The 14991-nt window shown below is 39.5% G+C and overlaps 1 protein-coding gene across 2 annotated transcripts; it reads right to left on the reverse strand.

Annotated features, from left to right (window-relative positions):
- Nucleotides 1–284: 284 nt before the first annotated feature.
- On the reverse strand, nucleotides 285–14854 carry slc25a46 (solute carrier family 25 member 46). Of its 2 annotated transcripts, none has more exons than XM_053618402.1 (8): nucleotides 14014–14854; nucleotides 11047–11089; nucleotides 10893–10950; nucleotides 9384–9461; nucleotides 9101–9201; nucleotides 7499–7555; nucleotides 5239–5296; nucleotides 285–3010 (listed from the first exon to the last, which is right to left on the reverse strand). In XM_053618402.1, exons 1-8 carry the CDS (start codon nucleotides 14267–14269, stop codon nucleotides 2423–2425), a joined length of 1239 nt encoding a protein of 412 aa, XP_053474377.1. In that variant the 5' UTR covers nucleotides 14270–14854; the 3' UTR covers nucleotides 285–2422. The 2 variants fall into 2 exon arrangements, with proteins under 2 accessions (XP_053474377.1, XP_053474378.1); XM_053618403.1 differs by having other exon boundaries at nucleotides 11300–14154.
- Between the last annotated feature and the right edge of the window lie 137 nt (nucleotides 14855–14991).

A 14991-nucleotide genomic window follows, 5' to 3' on the forward strand; every position in this document is an offset into this window, starting at 1 on the left:
AAACCGGCATGTTAGATTTCAGTCGAAGATGAAACCTGCAGGAAAGTAGATCTCAAGGAACATCCCCCTGAGATCACCCCCTCTCCCCCCTCCCCAAATTCTGATGTTTGACGTGAACATTAACTGAAGCTCTTGACCTGTTCTGCATGATTTTATCCATGGCGATGCTTCCAAGTGATCGTTTTATTGGATAATTACACGACTGAGCAGGTGTACAGAACGGTGTGTATAATTCCACAATACATTACTCGTTTTCAATGAAAAAAGAACAATTCGACACGAACACAACTGCATACGTTTTATTCGCAATCACAGTAGCCGTTACTTTACATATATATTTTTTATTCTAGTGCAGCTAAAACATTTCATTTGCTTCCAAACAAAGTGCTGCTGTCAAAATTTGACACGATCACTATAATCAGTGCTGTTGCGATGTGGCGAGTTATACTGTACCCCTCGCAGTGAGGTGGCAGAAAGCAGATGGAAACGTTTTCACTAATTCACACATCATTACAAATATTCACCAGGGTGCAAATGACTCAAGAACACTTTACAATTTGTATATCGTTCATGTACTATTAATCTCTAGACACCGGTCCTGAAGTGTTTAGCAGTTGACTTTGTTTAACACCCCTGTGAAACGTGTGTGTGTGTGTGTGTGTGTTAGAAAACGATAAAGCACATCTATGCAAGGCTGTGGAAATCCAGGATCTGAGTTTGTAGAGAAAACGCTGTACTGTAAGCAGAGTGAGAGGAATTGTGTTCAACACGAGTCAAGATTACATCAGTAAGAGAGGACCGTGAAGAGTAGAAAGCTACACACACATAGCTGTGCTGATCGAGTAGAACAAATGACGTTTAGCCGTTTATTGAACAGCAAATCCTCAATCTAAAGGCTGCTTTCGCACTAGACGCTTTTTGTTTTCCTTCTCTCGACTCTCAGCGCGTCTTTCATACGCGATTCAACACTTGCTACACTCTTTGAAAAAAGGATTATTCATATTTATTTCATCGTAGCTTTTTTAAAAAAGTTCTAGCTTGGAGTTCCGGTTTTGGTTCAGAGCGACGACAGAATCAGATTTTTTATTTTTAAGTTTTATGCGTTAATGGTCTGATGGAAACCATGGTATTTTTGGAAACAGGCAATCACGTTTGGGGCTCTCCCTTAGACAACTCGGTTCACTCATTTTTCCCTTTTCCCTCAGGGCAAAATGAGCTGAACGTAATCTCTAATCTCTGTTGTAGTACTTATGTCAAAAACATCCTGGAAACTGCGTACCAGACTGAAATGATTTTTTACTACTATCTTCTATAAATAAAATCACATCATGCACGTCATGTTTCATGGTGGAAAAGTGGTTCATTTAGTCATCTAATTGTGCTCCAGGGTCATACTGACGTGAGCAGAATAAACGGATTATAAAGCACTGCTTCTGCTAAGATTTATTTTTCCTCCATCACAGTGGTTGTGGAAAAGAAAAAAAGAAAAGAAAAGAAAAAAAACCCCGCCCAAACCAATTCGGATGCAGCTTGTGGGGCGAACAGACATGTAGGACAGAGTGCTTGTAATGTTCTTATGTCATGTTCACACTAGAGAGACAAGTTTCACTTGTAGTTTCTCTTGTGGGTGTGTCCCTGTTGTCGCTTTTGTTTAGTCCTGATGAGATTATTAGTAGCTACGTAGCTTGTAAATGGAATTATTTAAACACATAAATAAAGCACTATAATCTGTGTTAAAACTGATGGATCGATTCACGTTATGTGTTAGACGTTCATACTATATTCGCTGACAGATTAGAAAAAACGGCCTCACGTTATTTGCTTATCTATACTCGCCAGAAGCTAGAACGCTCTCTACTGAGCTTTATTTTTCTTTGTAATGTCCCTATACACGTTTGACGCGAGGAAAGATTAAACGTGAAACTAACTGCACGTAGGAACTATAGTCGTGGGGAAAAAAATCCATGCGCGCCATAGGACAGGGTCTGAGGAATCACTTTACTGCGTCGTATGTCACTTGCATAGAAGTGAGAACATCTCAGTTTAAATGTCAGTCTGTCGCTTGCGGCTGTCGATGAAATCGCAGCACGTATGTCGTGTGGCGCTTCGTCACTGCTCGTGTGAACGTAGAGTAGGGTTACAGAGAGAATGAGAGGAGGTTTACGTACAATGTCACGTCACGTTTTACCGTTAACACAGTCTATACAGATAAGCTAGCAGATCGGTCTATCCAATCAGAACACAAAGGGGCGTGGTCAGCACTTTTTCTTTGGAGAGAAAAAAAAGCACAATGTGAAAGCAGCCAAAATGATGTGTCATGCAAGCGCTTCCTGAAATAATAACGCAGTCTGATGAAATGAAGTGAGAAGAAAGGACCCGTGCATGGCGTATTTTACAATGTAACCCCCCCCACACACCCCCCTCAGGCATTTTGCAGCAGAGTTGAGTAAATCATCTTGGTGATCTGCAGCACTGTTGCGTGTAGCGAGTACTGGATCACGATGGTCCCGAAGCCCTTGTAGAAGCCCAGCGGACCCTCCTCGCGTCGTATCGCGTTTATGCAGTCCCTCATCCCCTCGTACTGAGAGTTAATAGGAAGCACCTCGAGGCCCTGGTCAGTGTTATCGATGATGGTGCGAGTTCCCTGAATATGCAGCCGGTGCAGCACCGTCTCCAGAGGAAACAGTAGCACGTCGGCACACAGGTTGGCCACGAAGCTAGCGATCAGCTCTGGGAAATAGGCGTCTAGCATGTTCTGGACCGTCTCCTTGCCGAATTCGGTGCGTTTGGGTGACGTGCCGGTGCTGCCGCGGCGACGGAGCACGTACAGCACTAGCTTCTGCACACTGGAGCTTATGATGTAATGCAGGACGCCGTGCAGGACGGTAGGGAAAACCAGCGTCAACAGGGGAAGGAGGCGTTTACTGTGGGGCACGCCCAGACCCAAGACACGCCCCACGCCCTCCTTCACACAGTCCAGGATGCCCGGGTTGTCCCGAATGATCTCACTCTATAGGGAGGTGAAAAACACAACAGAAGCTCTTAAAATAATTAAAATAACACAGTGCTTTTTTTTCACACTATTGAATAATTCTTTTTTAATTTCACGGTCAAAACTATGAAGCAGAGGTATTTTATTTTAAACAACAGACATCATAATTAATCGAATTACTGTTTAAATATGTGCCAATTTGCATACTTAATAAATCCAGAAAAGATTTTCTTTTTCTTCAGTCTTTTAATGTTCCTTAAAATTAGAATATGTATTATACTGTGCAGACTCTCAGAAGAGACGGACATTTACAGTAAAGCTTGTTCGAGAATCTTTATTGTTTAATCAAAAACATACCATGCATTGTTATTAAAAGTGATGTTGTTACGGCAACGTTCGGTATATGAACATGGGTAGAAAAGAAAAACTTCATGAATGCATGTCAAATAGAAACTGAGATTCTTGCTTCTGAATATAGATTTAAAAAAAAAAAATTTTGAGGAAATGGTCTTAATAATGCGGTTTCCGCTCTAGTAAATGCGGTTTATAAGGTTCACAAAGGAAATCGTTGTGTATTATAATGACAGATAAATTAATATACAACCCACCGAGCACTTTATTATGAACACTACACTAATACTGGGTAGGGCCTGCATTTGCATTTTCATGGCATGGAGTCCACAAGATGTTGGAAACATTCCTTTGAGAATCTGGTCCATGTTGTTTCCTGCGAATTTTTCAGGTGCTCTTTCATGCTACGAATCTCCTGTTCTACCACATCCCAAACAGGTTCTATCGGATTCCGATCCGGCGACTGGAGAACACTGAACTCATTGTCATGTTCCTGAAACCAGTTTGAGACTGGAGACTTTTGCTTTGTGACCTGGTGCATTATCATGCTGGAAGTAGCCATTAGAATATTAAACATTCCCCACACCATTACACTACCTCCACCAGCCTGGACTGTTGACACAAGGCAGGTTGCATCCATGGATTCACGCTTTTGCTGCAAAATTCTGATCCTACCTCGGTAAATGGACTGCACTTATATAGCACTTTTATCCAAAGCGCTTTACACTGTGTCTCATTCACCCATTCACACACACACACTCACACACCAATGGTAGCAGAGCTGCCATGCAAGGCGCTAACTTGCCATTGGGAGCAACTTGGGGTTCAGTGTCTTGCCCAAAAACACTTCGGCATGTGTAGTCATGTGGTCTGGGAATCGAACCGCCAAACCTACGACTAGTGGACAACCCGCTCTACCACCTGATCCACAGCCGCCCTCAGCAAAAATAGAGATTCATCAGACCAGGCCACGTTTTTCCAGTCTTCAACTGTCCAGAGTTGGTGAGCCTGTACTCACTGCATCCTCAGCTTTCTGTTCTTCACTGACAGACGCAGAACCCGACATGGTCTCCTGCTGTTGTAGCCCATCCGCCTAAACGCTCGACGTGTTGTGTATACCGACATGCTTTTCTGCTCACCACAACTGTACAGAGTGATTATCTGAGAAAGATTAGCCTTTCGATCAGCTCGAACCGGTCTGGCCATTCTCTGTAGACCTCTCTCACCAACAAGGCGTTACTGTCCGTTACTGTCCCTCACTGGATGTTTTTCCTTTATTACACCATTCTGAGTAAACTCTAGAGACTCTTATAACAGTTATAGAAACACTTAAACCAGCCCGCCTGGTGCCAACAATCATACCACGGTCAAAACCACCGAGATCACACATATATCATCACCCCCCCCTGATCAGACAATTGCATGAATGAGTGAATTAGGTGTTCCTAATAAAGTGTGCAATAAAGATATATGATATGGAGCGCATATAAAAACAGCTATTTTTAATATTCCTGATAATATGAAATAAACATATTTTGATATTTTTTATTACTATAGTCTAGAAGATGATATGATACAGATGCTTCTTTTTTTAACTTTAATCTGAAAAATGATTTGTTTCCATCTGTATGGGTTAGATTAAAACTGCAGAGATTTATACAAGATCGTATACAAAGAAAAAACCTGCATATAATTAAGCCTTGTGTTTGTGTTCAATGCAACTGAAATACCAAATATATATAACAATAATAAATATATATTTACACACACACACACATATATATATTTATTCTCATCCTTGTATATGCAACTTAAATGATTTATTCTAAATAACTCTCATGCACATGTGTTCATGCTTATCACTTAATAAATCTAGATTTAAGATTGACACTGACCTGGACAGTTTCAATGAGGCTTGCTGAGTAAAACGGCAATGCGACCACATGTGTTAAACTGAAAAAAAGGGAAAAGAAAAAAACATTCTTGCTCAAAACCATTAAACAGACAGAGATAAGAGGTCAAGTGCTAGAAATTCCCTCTTCACAAACTCAACACTTGACTAAATCCCAAACACCACTAAGCAAGCGAGTTTTCTTTAGAATTTCACACACAGAGAAGTCAGGAAAGTGGATAAGCATTAGTACAATAAGTGATTAAAAAAAAAAAAAACATGACGCAGATAAGATCAAAATTTTAAAGTCACTAACACCAAGAGGTGAGTGAAATGGCTAAATTCTTACGATACGAGATCTGTTATCATGGGGAGTTTTTAATATTACACTTGTGATATAACCTAAGCTATTTTTGATGCTCGGGTGCATCGTCACACTAACTGGAACTCTGTGCATGTATTAGTCACATCAGTGCTTTCATCTCAGCGTAGTTTACAACAGAAAATGCTCTAAACATAAGCACTCGAGGGTGAATGATAAGGACAAATCCAGCGTAGACCAAAGTTTGAAGGAAGAAAGGTCACGAACGCAGAGGTGCTCGAAAAACAGGTCGCGATCTACAGCTAGGACTTTTACGGTCCGAGATTCTCACGGAGTCCTAAATGACCACTATTTCACAGTATCGCTTATTTTATTTAAAAGGGATATTGATTACAAAAACAAACCATTCCTTGCATGCAGAATATAAAACAAAGGAGACGTATGGATTTCCTGCGTACTACTTACACTTCGTTTGAAGAAAAATCTATTTTGTCCTTTATTAAAAGCAATTGCCGTGGCTATGCTTGAACATTAGTAGGTCACGTGACCATAACTTGTAGATACTGTAGGCTTTACTTGTGCTATGAATTGAATTACGTACCTAAAACGCCTAAACGTGTTGATTCTCTGACACGTTCTTTTAAAGTCTGTCGTGTATACATTATATTATTGTTCTGCGTTTAAACCTGACCAAGGCTTGGTTTTGAACACTTTCTCGATCAGTGTCTCTAGACTGAAGAAAAAACACAAAACAACTTTTCCTACAGGATATAATGATATATATATATTTTTTTTAACTATTATGTCAGTTCAGATGGGATATACAGTGATGCTTGAAAGTTTGTGAACCCTATAGAATTTTCTAGATTTCTGCATAAATATGACCAACATGATCCTAGAAGTCCTAAAAGAGAACCTAATTAAACAAATAAGACAAAAATGTTATACTTGGTCATTTATTTCTTGAGGAAAATGATCCAATATCATACATATCTGTGAGTGATGTTCAAAAGTATGTGAAACTTTGCTTTCAGTAGCTGGTGTGACCCCCTTGTGCAGCAATAACTGCAACTAAACGTTTCCGGTTATTTCCTGTCGGTCACTCCTGCACATCGCCTTGGAGGAATTTGAGCCTCAGTACAGAACAGCTTCAACTCTGGGATGTTGGTGGGTTTCCTCACATGAACTCCTTGCTTCAGGTCCTTCCACAACATTTCCACTGGATTAAGGTCAGGACTTTGACTTGGCCGTTCCAAAAAAGAAAATCCTAAAGGGTTCATAAACTTTCAAGCACCACTGTATATTTCCTTGTTGTGGTCATTTTATAGAACTTCAAATATGGCGTAATCTTTACTGACATGATAGGACTAAAATCCCATATCATAGATCATAATTACATTCCTCCACCTCCTCGTGTAAAACTAATCCAGTCTGAATAGGGCTCTAGAAAGCTAATTTTTGGGACGGACATTTGCGTAAAATCTCTTATACTGTCAGTATTTATCATATTGTTGTTATAATCTGACAGAGAGAATGGACGGCAATGCCGTCCACAGGGATACCGTCACCACCAACGAGCAACAAGAAATAACCTTAAAATATACTTCAAACAGGAAGGAAGTTCAAGTTCCAAAATCTAATCAATTCATCTGCTGGTTACAATGATGACTCCATATCAATTCTACAACCAATCAACCACTTGTTCTTGAGATATCATGCTAACGATTTCTCGAATTGGCACGCAGGTGGACGCACATCCCGAAAACATAACAGACGGGAAATAAGTCATCGGTGACGAAGACATCTGATCAGACGCCATGACTAACTGTGCACCGTAAAAAAAACCCTACGTACAGAGTCAATCTTAATGTACTACGATTCTCCCAAAGATAAACATATCAAAATGTTAGAAATGATGAATTATGTTTTTGAAATACCTTACCCTTTCAGAATAAAGTGCCCTGCGATTTGTTTGGGATTCCATCTGTGTGGCAGCTCCCTGTGTGTGTGGGGGAGGGAAAAAAAAAAAAAATCTTCAGTGTCTCCAAATTGGATAAAGTTAACATATTAATCTGTAACAACTGTGTAAATATTAAAATTCAGATTTCCTTAAAATAGAAATGAAATAAAAGACATTTCCGAAATAAACAGTATGTCGTATGTTATATACAGTGGATATATATTATATATATTATATATATATATATATATATATATATACACACACACACATATATACATATATACATTTTAAAAAAGTCTACGCACCCCTGTTAAAATTTTCACAGGGGTGTGTAGACTTTATTTATTTGTTTGTTTGTTTATTTATTTATCTGCTGTAGTTTTGCTAACAACCTGCCAGCAAAACAGTGGTGTTGTGTTAAGAAAACACGGCATTCAATGTCAACAAAAAACAAACAAACATATATTTAACACGGAAAAGAGAAAAATATTGCAAAAAATAAACAAATCAACAAAAAAAAAATTCTATCACAATATCCACAACATCTCAGAAAAATGCACTGTGACATTATTCATAACGATATGGATATTATAGCATCGTATCACCTAGCCAAAGAACGTAAACTGATCACGATACCCGCAAGTTGCACACGTCAACAGTATGTTCATTATGGTGGATGATTTTGGAAAGAACCTAGGGGTAACGTTGTTTTCCTAAGATGTGCGTCAAAATAAACTGGGAGGCAAAATTTGTTACGTTATAATAATAAGCGGGTCCTCCATTTATTTATGTATTTATTTGGACCACAGAGACCACAGTCCCGCCCACTCGATTTCTGTTGGCTCACAAATCCAAGATTTGCAAAATCCCACGTCAAAGTTTACCCAGAACTTTCCCAATTTCCATGTCCTTTCCCCTTCAAGTAGTCTTCAGGCGTCTCCTGTATCGACGTAGCGAGGACTCAAAAATGTGCAAATGCTACAGATTAAACCGTAGCTGTTGGCACCTCTGCCAATGTGTTCGTTAGTAAGATAAAAAATCGTTAGAAAATCGTTAGCAAGATAGAAAATCTCGAGTTTGACAAGACAGCAATTTCCAGTTGGTTTAGGTTTTCATGTGTTTAAACATATAGAATAATGACAATATTATTTGACCACTATGCCACTGGAAACACTGGAGAGAAAAAAAAACAACCAGAGTTAGAAATGCCAGGACTGTCAGTATGATATTTTGTAACAAATTTAGTTGTTTTATTTACAAAATATAAGCAAAATAGTAGCCTATTTTAATACTCTAGACTCAACCAGACACCCTGTAAACCTTTTAAGCAAGCTTTCTGTAAAAAATAAATAAAAATCACACATAACCACATTCAAGTAATACGTCAGAAATTGTGGTCTAGTGCTATAATAAGGAACCTGTAGAATTCAGGGCTTCATGTATGACACTCTTTGTCTGACTTGCACACTTCCATTTGACTCAGCATCAGATAACCACTACCTAAAAACAAGGGGGGGATTCCTGAGGTGACAGAGAGATCACCAGATCACCACAACAAGGTGGAAAACAGATATTGCTTGCCTTGGCAAAGGGGTGCACTCGCTGATGATGCCCTCTGTCCCGAGTGTCACTCCCTGGACCACGAAAGTGCTTCCCATCCCTTTCCATAAAGCCTTTGGACCCTGCACAGAGAGAGAGAGAGAGAGAGGAGAATTGAGACGTTGCCAAGCTTCACGTTTCAGATCTCTAGTGCTATCAATAACGTTCAGGTTCCAGAGGCTCTTATTAAAGATAAAAGTCAGGAACCGTACTATCATCAGATGCATTGTGGACATACTGAAAGCCATCATGAAGCCTTCATTACCTGAGTTTTGGAGACATTGTACATCACATTAAGAGCTGTTAAAGGTGACAGGTGGTAACATCTGGCGTGGTAATTCACCTGAGACGCATCATCAAGAAAGCAATATATATTATATATATAAACAGTTTGATTAATTAAACTGCATTAACTTGATCTTTCTTTTAAACTTTTAAAACCTACACCTAACGAACTTATAAACACCACAAACTTTAAATATACACATGCATCTCTCCGAACTTGGTTTTTATCTCTATATATCAGTTTAAACAACTAAACGGTCAACTTCGGTCTTATATAAACCGACAATTAAATGAGGCATTAAAACAAAAGTTTGCACACCCTTATTTCAAGATGATGAAACCAACAAAACATTTCAAGCACCACAGAGGCATGAGCTTTAAAATATTACACTGCAAATAAATAACAGCTCAGGAAGTGAAATTCTCTCGAACATAGTCGAATTTATCCAGTTTTTCCCTATTATAAAATTACAATAAACCTTAGATAAGATTTCTGTGTTATTAACGTCTATTTCTAGATCTTTTTTAAGCTTGATAATTATGGCACAATGCACGTTCCTGGCATAGAGCAGGAATCTTAATATTCAGTACTTCTCCAGTATAATCCTGTCTCCGTGATTCATCACAGAAATTAGTAGCTAATCTCAATGTCTATTTCTAGATCTTTTTTAAGCTTTAAATTTTCTTATTCTATTGACATATAATTTTGCATATTCCTAGAAATGTATTGCTCAACAGAATTAGTGAAATGATCTGCCTTTATAGCAAGAAATTAGTTTTTAAAAAATGTCTAGAAATAAGTTTAATAATGTTACATTTGGTTTTCTTGTAATCTTATAATAGGAAACACTTGATAAATTGGACTATATTCAAGATTATATTAAATAGATATTTTCAAAGGATGTCATTTCAGGTTTCCTGCTATTTGTGTCTGCTTTATTTTTGTGTATCTGTGATGTCCTTCTGGGGTTTTTTATTTTCCCAGTTATATTTCTTTCCTTCTCGAGGTCATGTCTATGTGTAGGTGTTTCTTCCATTTCTGGTAGTTTTCTCTGTTGGTACTGGTCGCCCCAAACGCTCTAATATCTTTTTATCTCTGCTGCTTTATCTCTGTAAAAGGTCAATATACTGTTTTTTATTTCCCCACAGGTCTTTAGATTCTTTTCTAAATCCCAGTGACTCTTACAGCAAGCTGATTCAAAGTTGAAATAAGACGTAAATGAGTTAATGTGCTGACTAATGTTCGTTTGTTCCGTAAGCAGGTATTCCACAGGAAAATACCATTCATGACCACGCTTCTGGTTTGCAGATAAGCTGCAGAGCAAAACAATGGGCGTGCAAACTTTTGCAGTCAACGATGCAATGATTACAAAAGTACGTATTACATTAGTGCAGATCCATCATATTTTTAAAAAAAAACAAAAACATTTTATTTGTTTATGTGACGAACGTGTACTATTATCCATCTTTCGTTTCAGTTCAGGTTTACCTGGCATTGCCGCCGAAACACAATGCACGGGTGGGCTAGAACATTTTCTGTAAAGAGGCTGAACAAAAACAAAAACAAACAAAACAGTTTGTTAAAAAAAACAAAAACTCTTTAGACAAACTTCATGACACTGTGTGTAGAAGGTATACACTACCTTGCAAGACCAATCCCAAACCCAGCAAATCTGTTCAACTGATCTGAAAGTAGAAAAGAGATAGAAGAAGAAGAAGTAAATCACACAATTTGCGTCGGTATAAAAGACGTTGCCGTTGACTGGGAAGATTTCACACAACAAGTAGCAATCATGTTAATGTGAAGGAACTTCCTAAAGTTCTCATCGACGACATTATTAAACGACAGTCGAATGGAAAAACCTATAGAGCTTCAGCAAAGAACGTTAAACATCCCTGTCAGTACTGCTATTTCCATAACATGCACGTGAAAAGTTCATGGAACCATAACTACTCGTTCTTCAGGCAGGTGCGTCACGCAAGGTTTCACAGCATGCTCGCAGACTAATGATCAGGATTGGACAGAAGCCCGCAGTCACTTGAAAGGAGTTGCAGGACCACCTGAAAGCAGCAGGAACAACAGTTACACAGAGAACAATGAACTGCGCTGCAATCATCTCCGTTTCTACACCTCGCGCTAAACTCCTCGGCTACGAACGAGGCACGGAGACAGAGACGCACGCTCCAAACGAGCCCTGGAACAAAAATAAGACTCTTTTGGTAATAATTCTCCATCTCATCATGGAGAAAGAAGGGTTGCGCGTATGATCCCGAGAACACCGTAGCTACAGTGAAATACGGAGGTCTGAGCTTCATCGTATGGGGTTGCTTCTCTGCAAACGGTACATACAGGGACATCATCGAAGGAAAGATGAACGGAGCGATGTACGGTAGCATATTAGAGGAGAATAGAACCTCATAGACCAAGCAAGTGAATAGGGGAAGAAGATGGATGTTTCGACAAGACAATGACCCCAAACATACTGTACAGCCATAATTAATTCAATGCTGGTCTCTACAAAAGAAGATAGAGGTGCTTGCATGGTCTAGCCTGACTTTTTGAACTTGCCAGTCTATCAGAAGGATCCTGGCAACCTTGAGGAGTTGAAGACTGTTTGACAAGAGGAATGGGCCAAAACTCATCCACAATGCTGCAAAAAGCTAATTACTTTCTACCATAGACATCCTGAAGCAATAATAGCAAACAATTGCATTTTTGGTGTCTGCATACTTTTTTCCCCCCTGTATCAGATTCCTTTTTTTTTTTTTTTTTTTAAACATATCTTTTATTTATGCTTATGAATACAACATAAATTTGAAGTGAATTTGAATACTCCCCCCATCACTTTTGAAGAATGAGGAATGTTTCTGTGGAACAGCTGTGCAGATGTTTGATTAAAAGCAAAACGAAGTGACGAACGTCTCCTCGCGATATTCCTCAAGATATTCTGTCCAACTACTGTTTACACTGTCCAACACACAGCTGGACTCAGATATTCATTTGGATGAGTCAAGCCTTGGTAAACATCCCATTTAAAGCTTGAATATATTTTATTAAATGCCAAAAGGGCATAAGAAAAGTCCAGAAAGGTCATTCATTATTCATTATTTATATGCGGTTATCAAATTTCTAGATTTTATCTTATGATGTATTTAGGTAAGAGTGCATGTTTTTAGAAGGAGGAACTCCTTTCGGTGTAATAAAATTTCTCAGGCTGACTAATAATCACAGCACATCTTGTGTTTCGTGAATGTAATTATTAGCTTAATATGTACTTTTATATTGATCTATTTTGAGCGTTTTGGAACTGGAGCCTATCCCAGGTACACTGGCCATGAGGTGTGTAGAAACTCTTAATTAAAACCCTAAAGACCCTTTTATTGTCCAATGAACCCATAAAGAATCTTTGAAGAACCCATTTTCGTGGTTTACAGATGTTCTTTCAGGCACACCATACACACACACTTTGCACCAACACTGTTTAAAGCCTGACTGAGCTGTGTTTGTGCAAGCCGATGTTCCTTGCGACCATTCTATTGATGCTCCCATCAGCCAATCACTGATCTCCACTGATCCCATCAACCAATCACTGATCACCACTGTTCTCAATGACCAATCACTGATCACCAGTGCTCCCAATGAGCAACCACTGATCGCCAGTGCTCCCAAAGAGCAACCACTGATCGCCAGTGCTCCCAAAGAGCAATCACTGATCGCCAGTGCTCCCAATGAGCAATCACTGATCTCCACTGATCCCATCAACCAATCACCGATCACCACTGTTCTCAATGACCAATCACTGATCACCATTATTCCCAGTCACCAATCACTCATCACCACTGTTCCCACTGACCCATCACTGATCCCATCCACCCATCACTGATCACCATTGTTCCCGATTACTAATCACATCATCATTATTCCCAATGACCAATCACTGACCACCGGTGTTTCCGATGACCAATCACTGATCCCTTCGGCCAATCACTGATTACCACTGTATCCAATGACCAATCACTCGTCACCATTATTTGACCCACCAGCACACGACTTTCTTCTTTGTTTTAAACTCTCTTTTTCACTATAATTAGAAGAAATAAAAGTGAGTTATGGGTGGCACAGCAGTATCGGTGGATCGTTGTTCTAAATTGTGAACGAACATGTGAACAGCGTTCCTGGAATAAGCTCCGGATCAACCCCGACCAGAATAAAGCACTTACTGAAGATAAATGAATGAATGAATGAGTTATTCTTCTTCACAAAACCATTTTCATTCATATCTATATCTCTAATACCCACTGCTTCATTTGGCCTCCTTTTGTTTGCGTTCTTGATAGAAATTATGGTATTTTATAAATATATACATAAATAGTTTGTGGTGCCATGACCAAAGACTTCTTCCTTCTATAAGAAATTATAAGTTATAATCTATTAGTTTCTGGTTCAACTCTACTGTATTCTGTCTTCATTAAATCTTCACTTTTTGATATGTAAATGAGCACGACACCTCAATGAATATGCAAATGAGCCTGATCTAAGGCGGGATCTGTGGTATTTATTTATCGCACACAATGCAAGGGGAGAGTCCAGTCTTTCACTCCTGACATACCGGACGGTGGAGAAGCAGCCGACTGAAACTCGTCTCCGGCCCCGGGGGCTGCAGGAGCCGCTTCAGACTGTGGCGTGCTGTCCCCATAGTGCAGGTTTCTGCTGCCGGGGATGTCCGGAGGCGTGGTGACCCAGTGCTGCAGATCAGTGTTGGATGAACTGTTAAACGACCTTCCCGAATAGCCTCCGCCGTACGACGGCTCCTCCCTGCCCCTGTAACCTAACCCGTCGAAGCTGTCTGGGCGTCGGGAAGTCATGTTTATGGGGAAACAGTGGGATGAGCGGAAATAAATACGTTTGTCCTCTTTAACAGATGTACAAACGAAACATTTCAAAGCTACAAAGATCTCCAGTCGTCTGGTGCTGTTCCCCTGATAAGAGCAGTGCTTCTCTATCAAAACAACTCAGGATTTAGCTAGCTAGCTAGCTAAGTGAACGGCAACCTTTGACTTTCTACGCTACTTCCGGGTGCGCTCTGGCCTTCTGGGATATGAGATCCTAGTGTTGCCAGATCGGTAGTTTTCTCGTTTTTGGTGTATAAAATTAATCAGGTATATATAAAATAAATATCGAGCCCTGCGATGATTGGCGCCCTGTCCAGGGTGTACTCCGCCTTGTGCCCGATTCTCCCTGGGATAGGCTCCAGGTTCCCCGTGACCCTGAAAAGGATAAAGCGGTATAGAAGATGGATCGACGGATATAAAATAAATACAGTACTAGTCAAAAGTTTAGACACTGGAAAAAAGTTGGTTTGACGTTTAACGTTCGATATTCGCAGATAGGCGGAAATTAAGGGACCGTCTCTAAAGTTACATACGACATTGTTAAACACGTATATATGACTTAGAGTCATATAACCAACTGTAAAGTGTTCATCTAGGTGTCAGCTATAATGCAAACCTCTTAGATTTTTGATATTTATTAAAATAAGCTATTAAATCATATGTAAATATCGCCATGTATTTTATTACTGCATGGG

The sequence above is a fragment of the Ictalurus furcatus genome, chromosome 28 (genome assembly GCF_023375685.1).
Source record: "Ictalurus furcatus strain D&B chromosome 28, Billie_1.0, whole genome shotgun sequence".
NCBI lineage: Eukaryota > Metazoa > Chordata > Actinopteri > Siluriformes > Ictaluridae > Ictalurus > Ictalurus furcatus.

What these genes read in the sequence shown, in the direction of transcription:
- slc25a46 (XM_053618402.1), bottom strand. Translation starts at nt 14,269, where the DNA reads ATGACTTCCCGACGCCCAGACAGCTTCGACGGGTTAGGTTACAGGGGC. An exon ending in TTTGGGATTGGTCTTGCAAG is followed by an intron (nt 10,951 to 11,046) that starts GTAGTGTATACC and finishes GTTTTTGTTCAG; the next exon opens with CCTCTTTACAGAAAATGTTC. An exon ending in ACAATGTCTCCAAAACTCAG is followed by an intron (nt 9,202 to 9,383) that starts GTAATGAAGGCT and finishes CTCTCTGTGCAG; the next exon opens with GGTCCAAAGGCTTTATGGAA.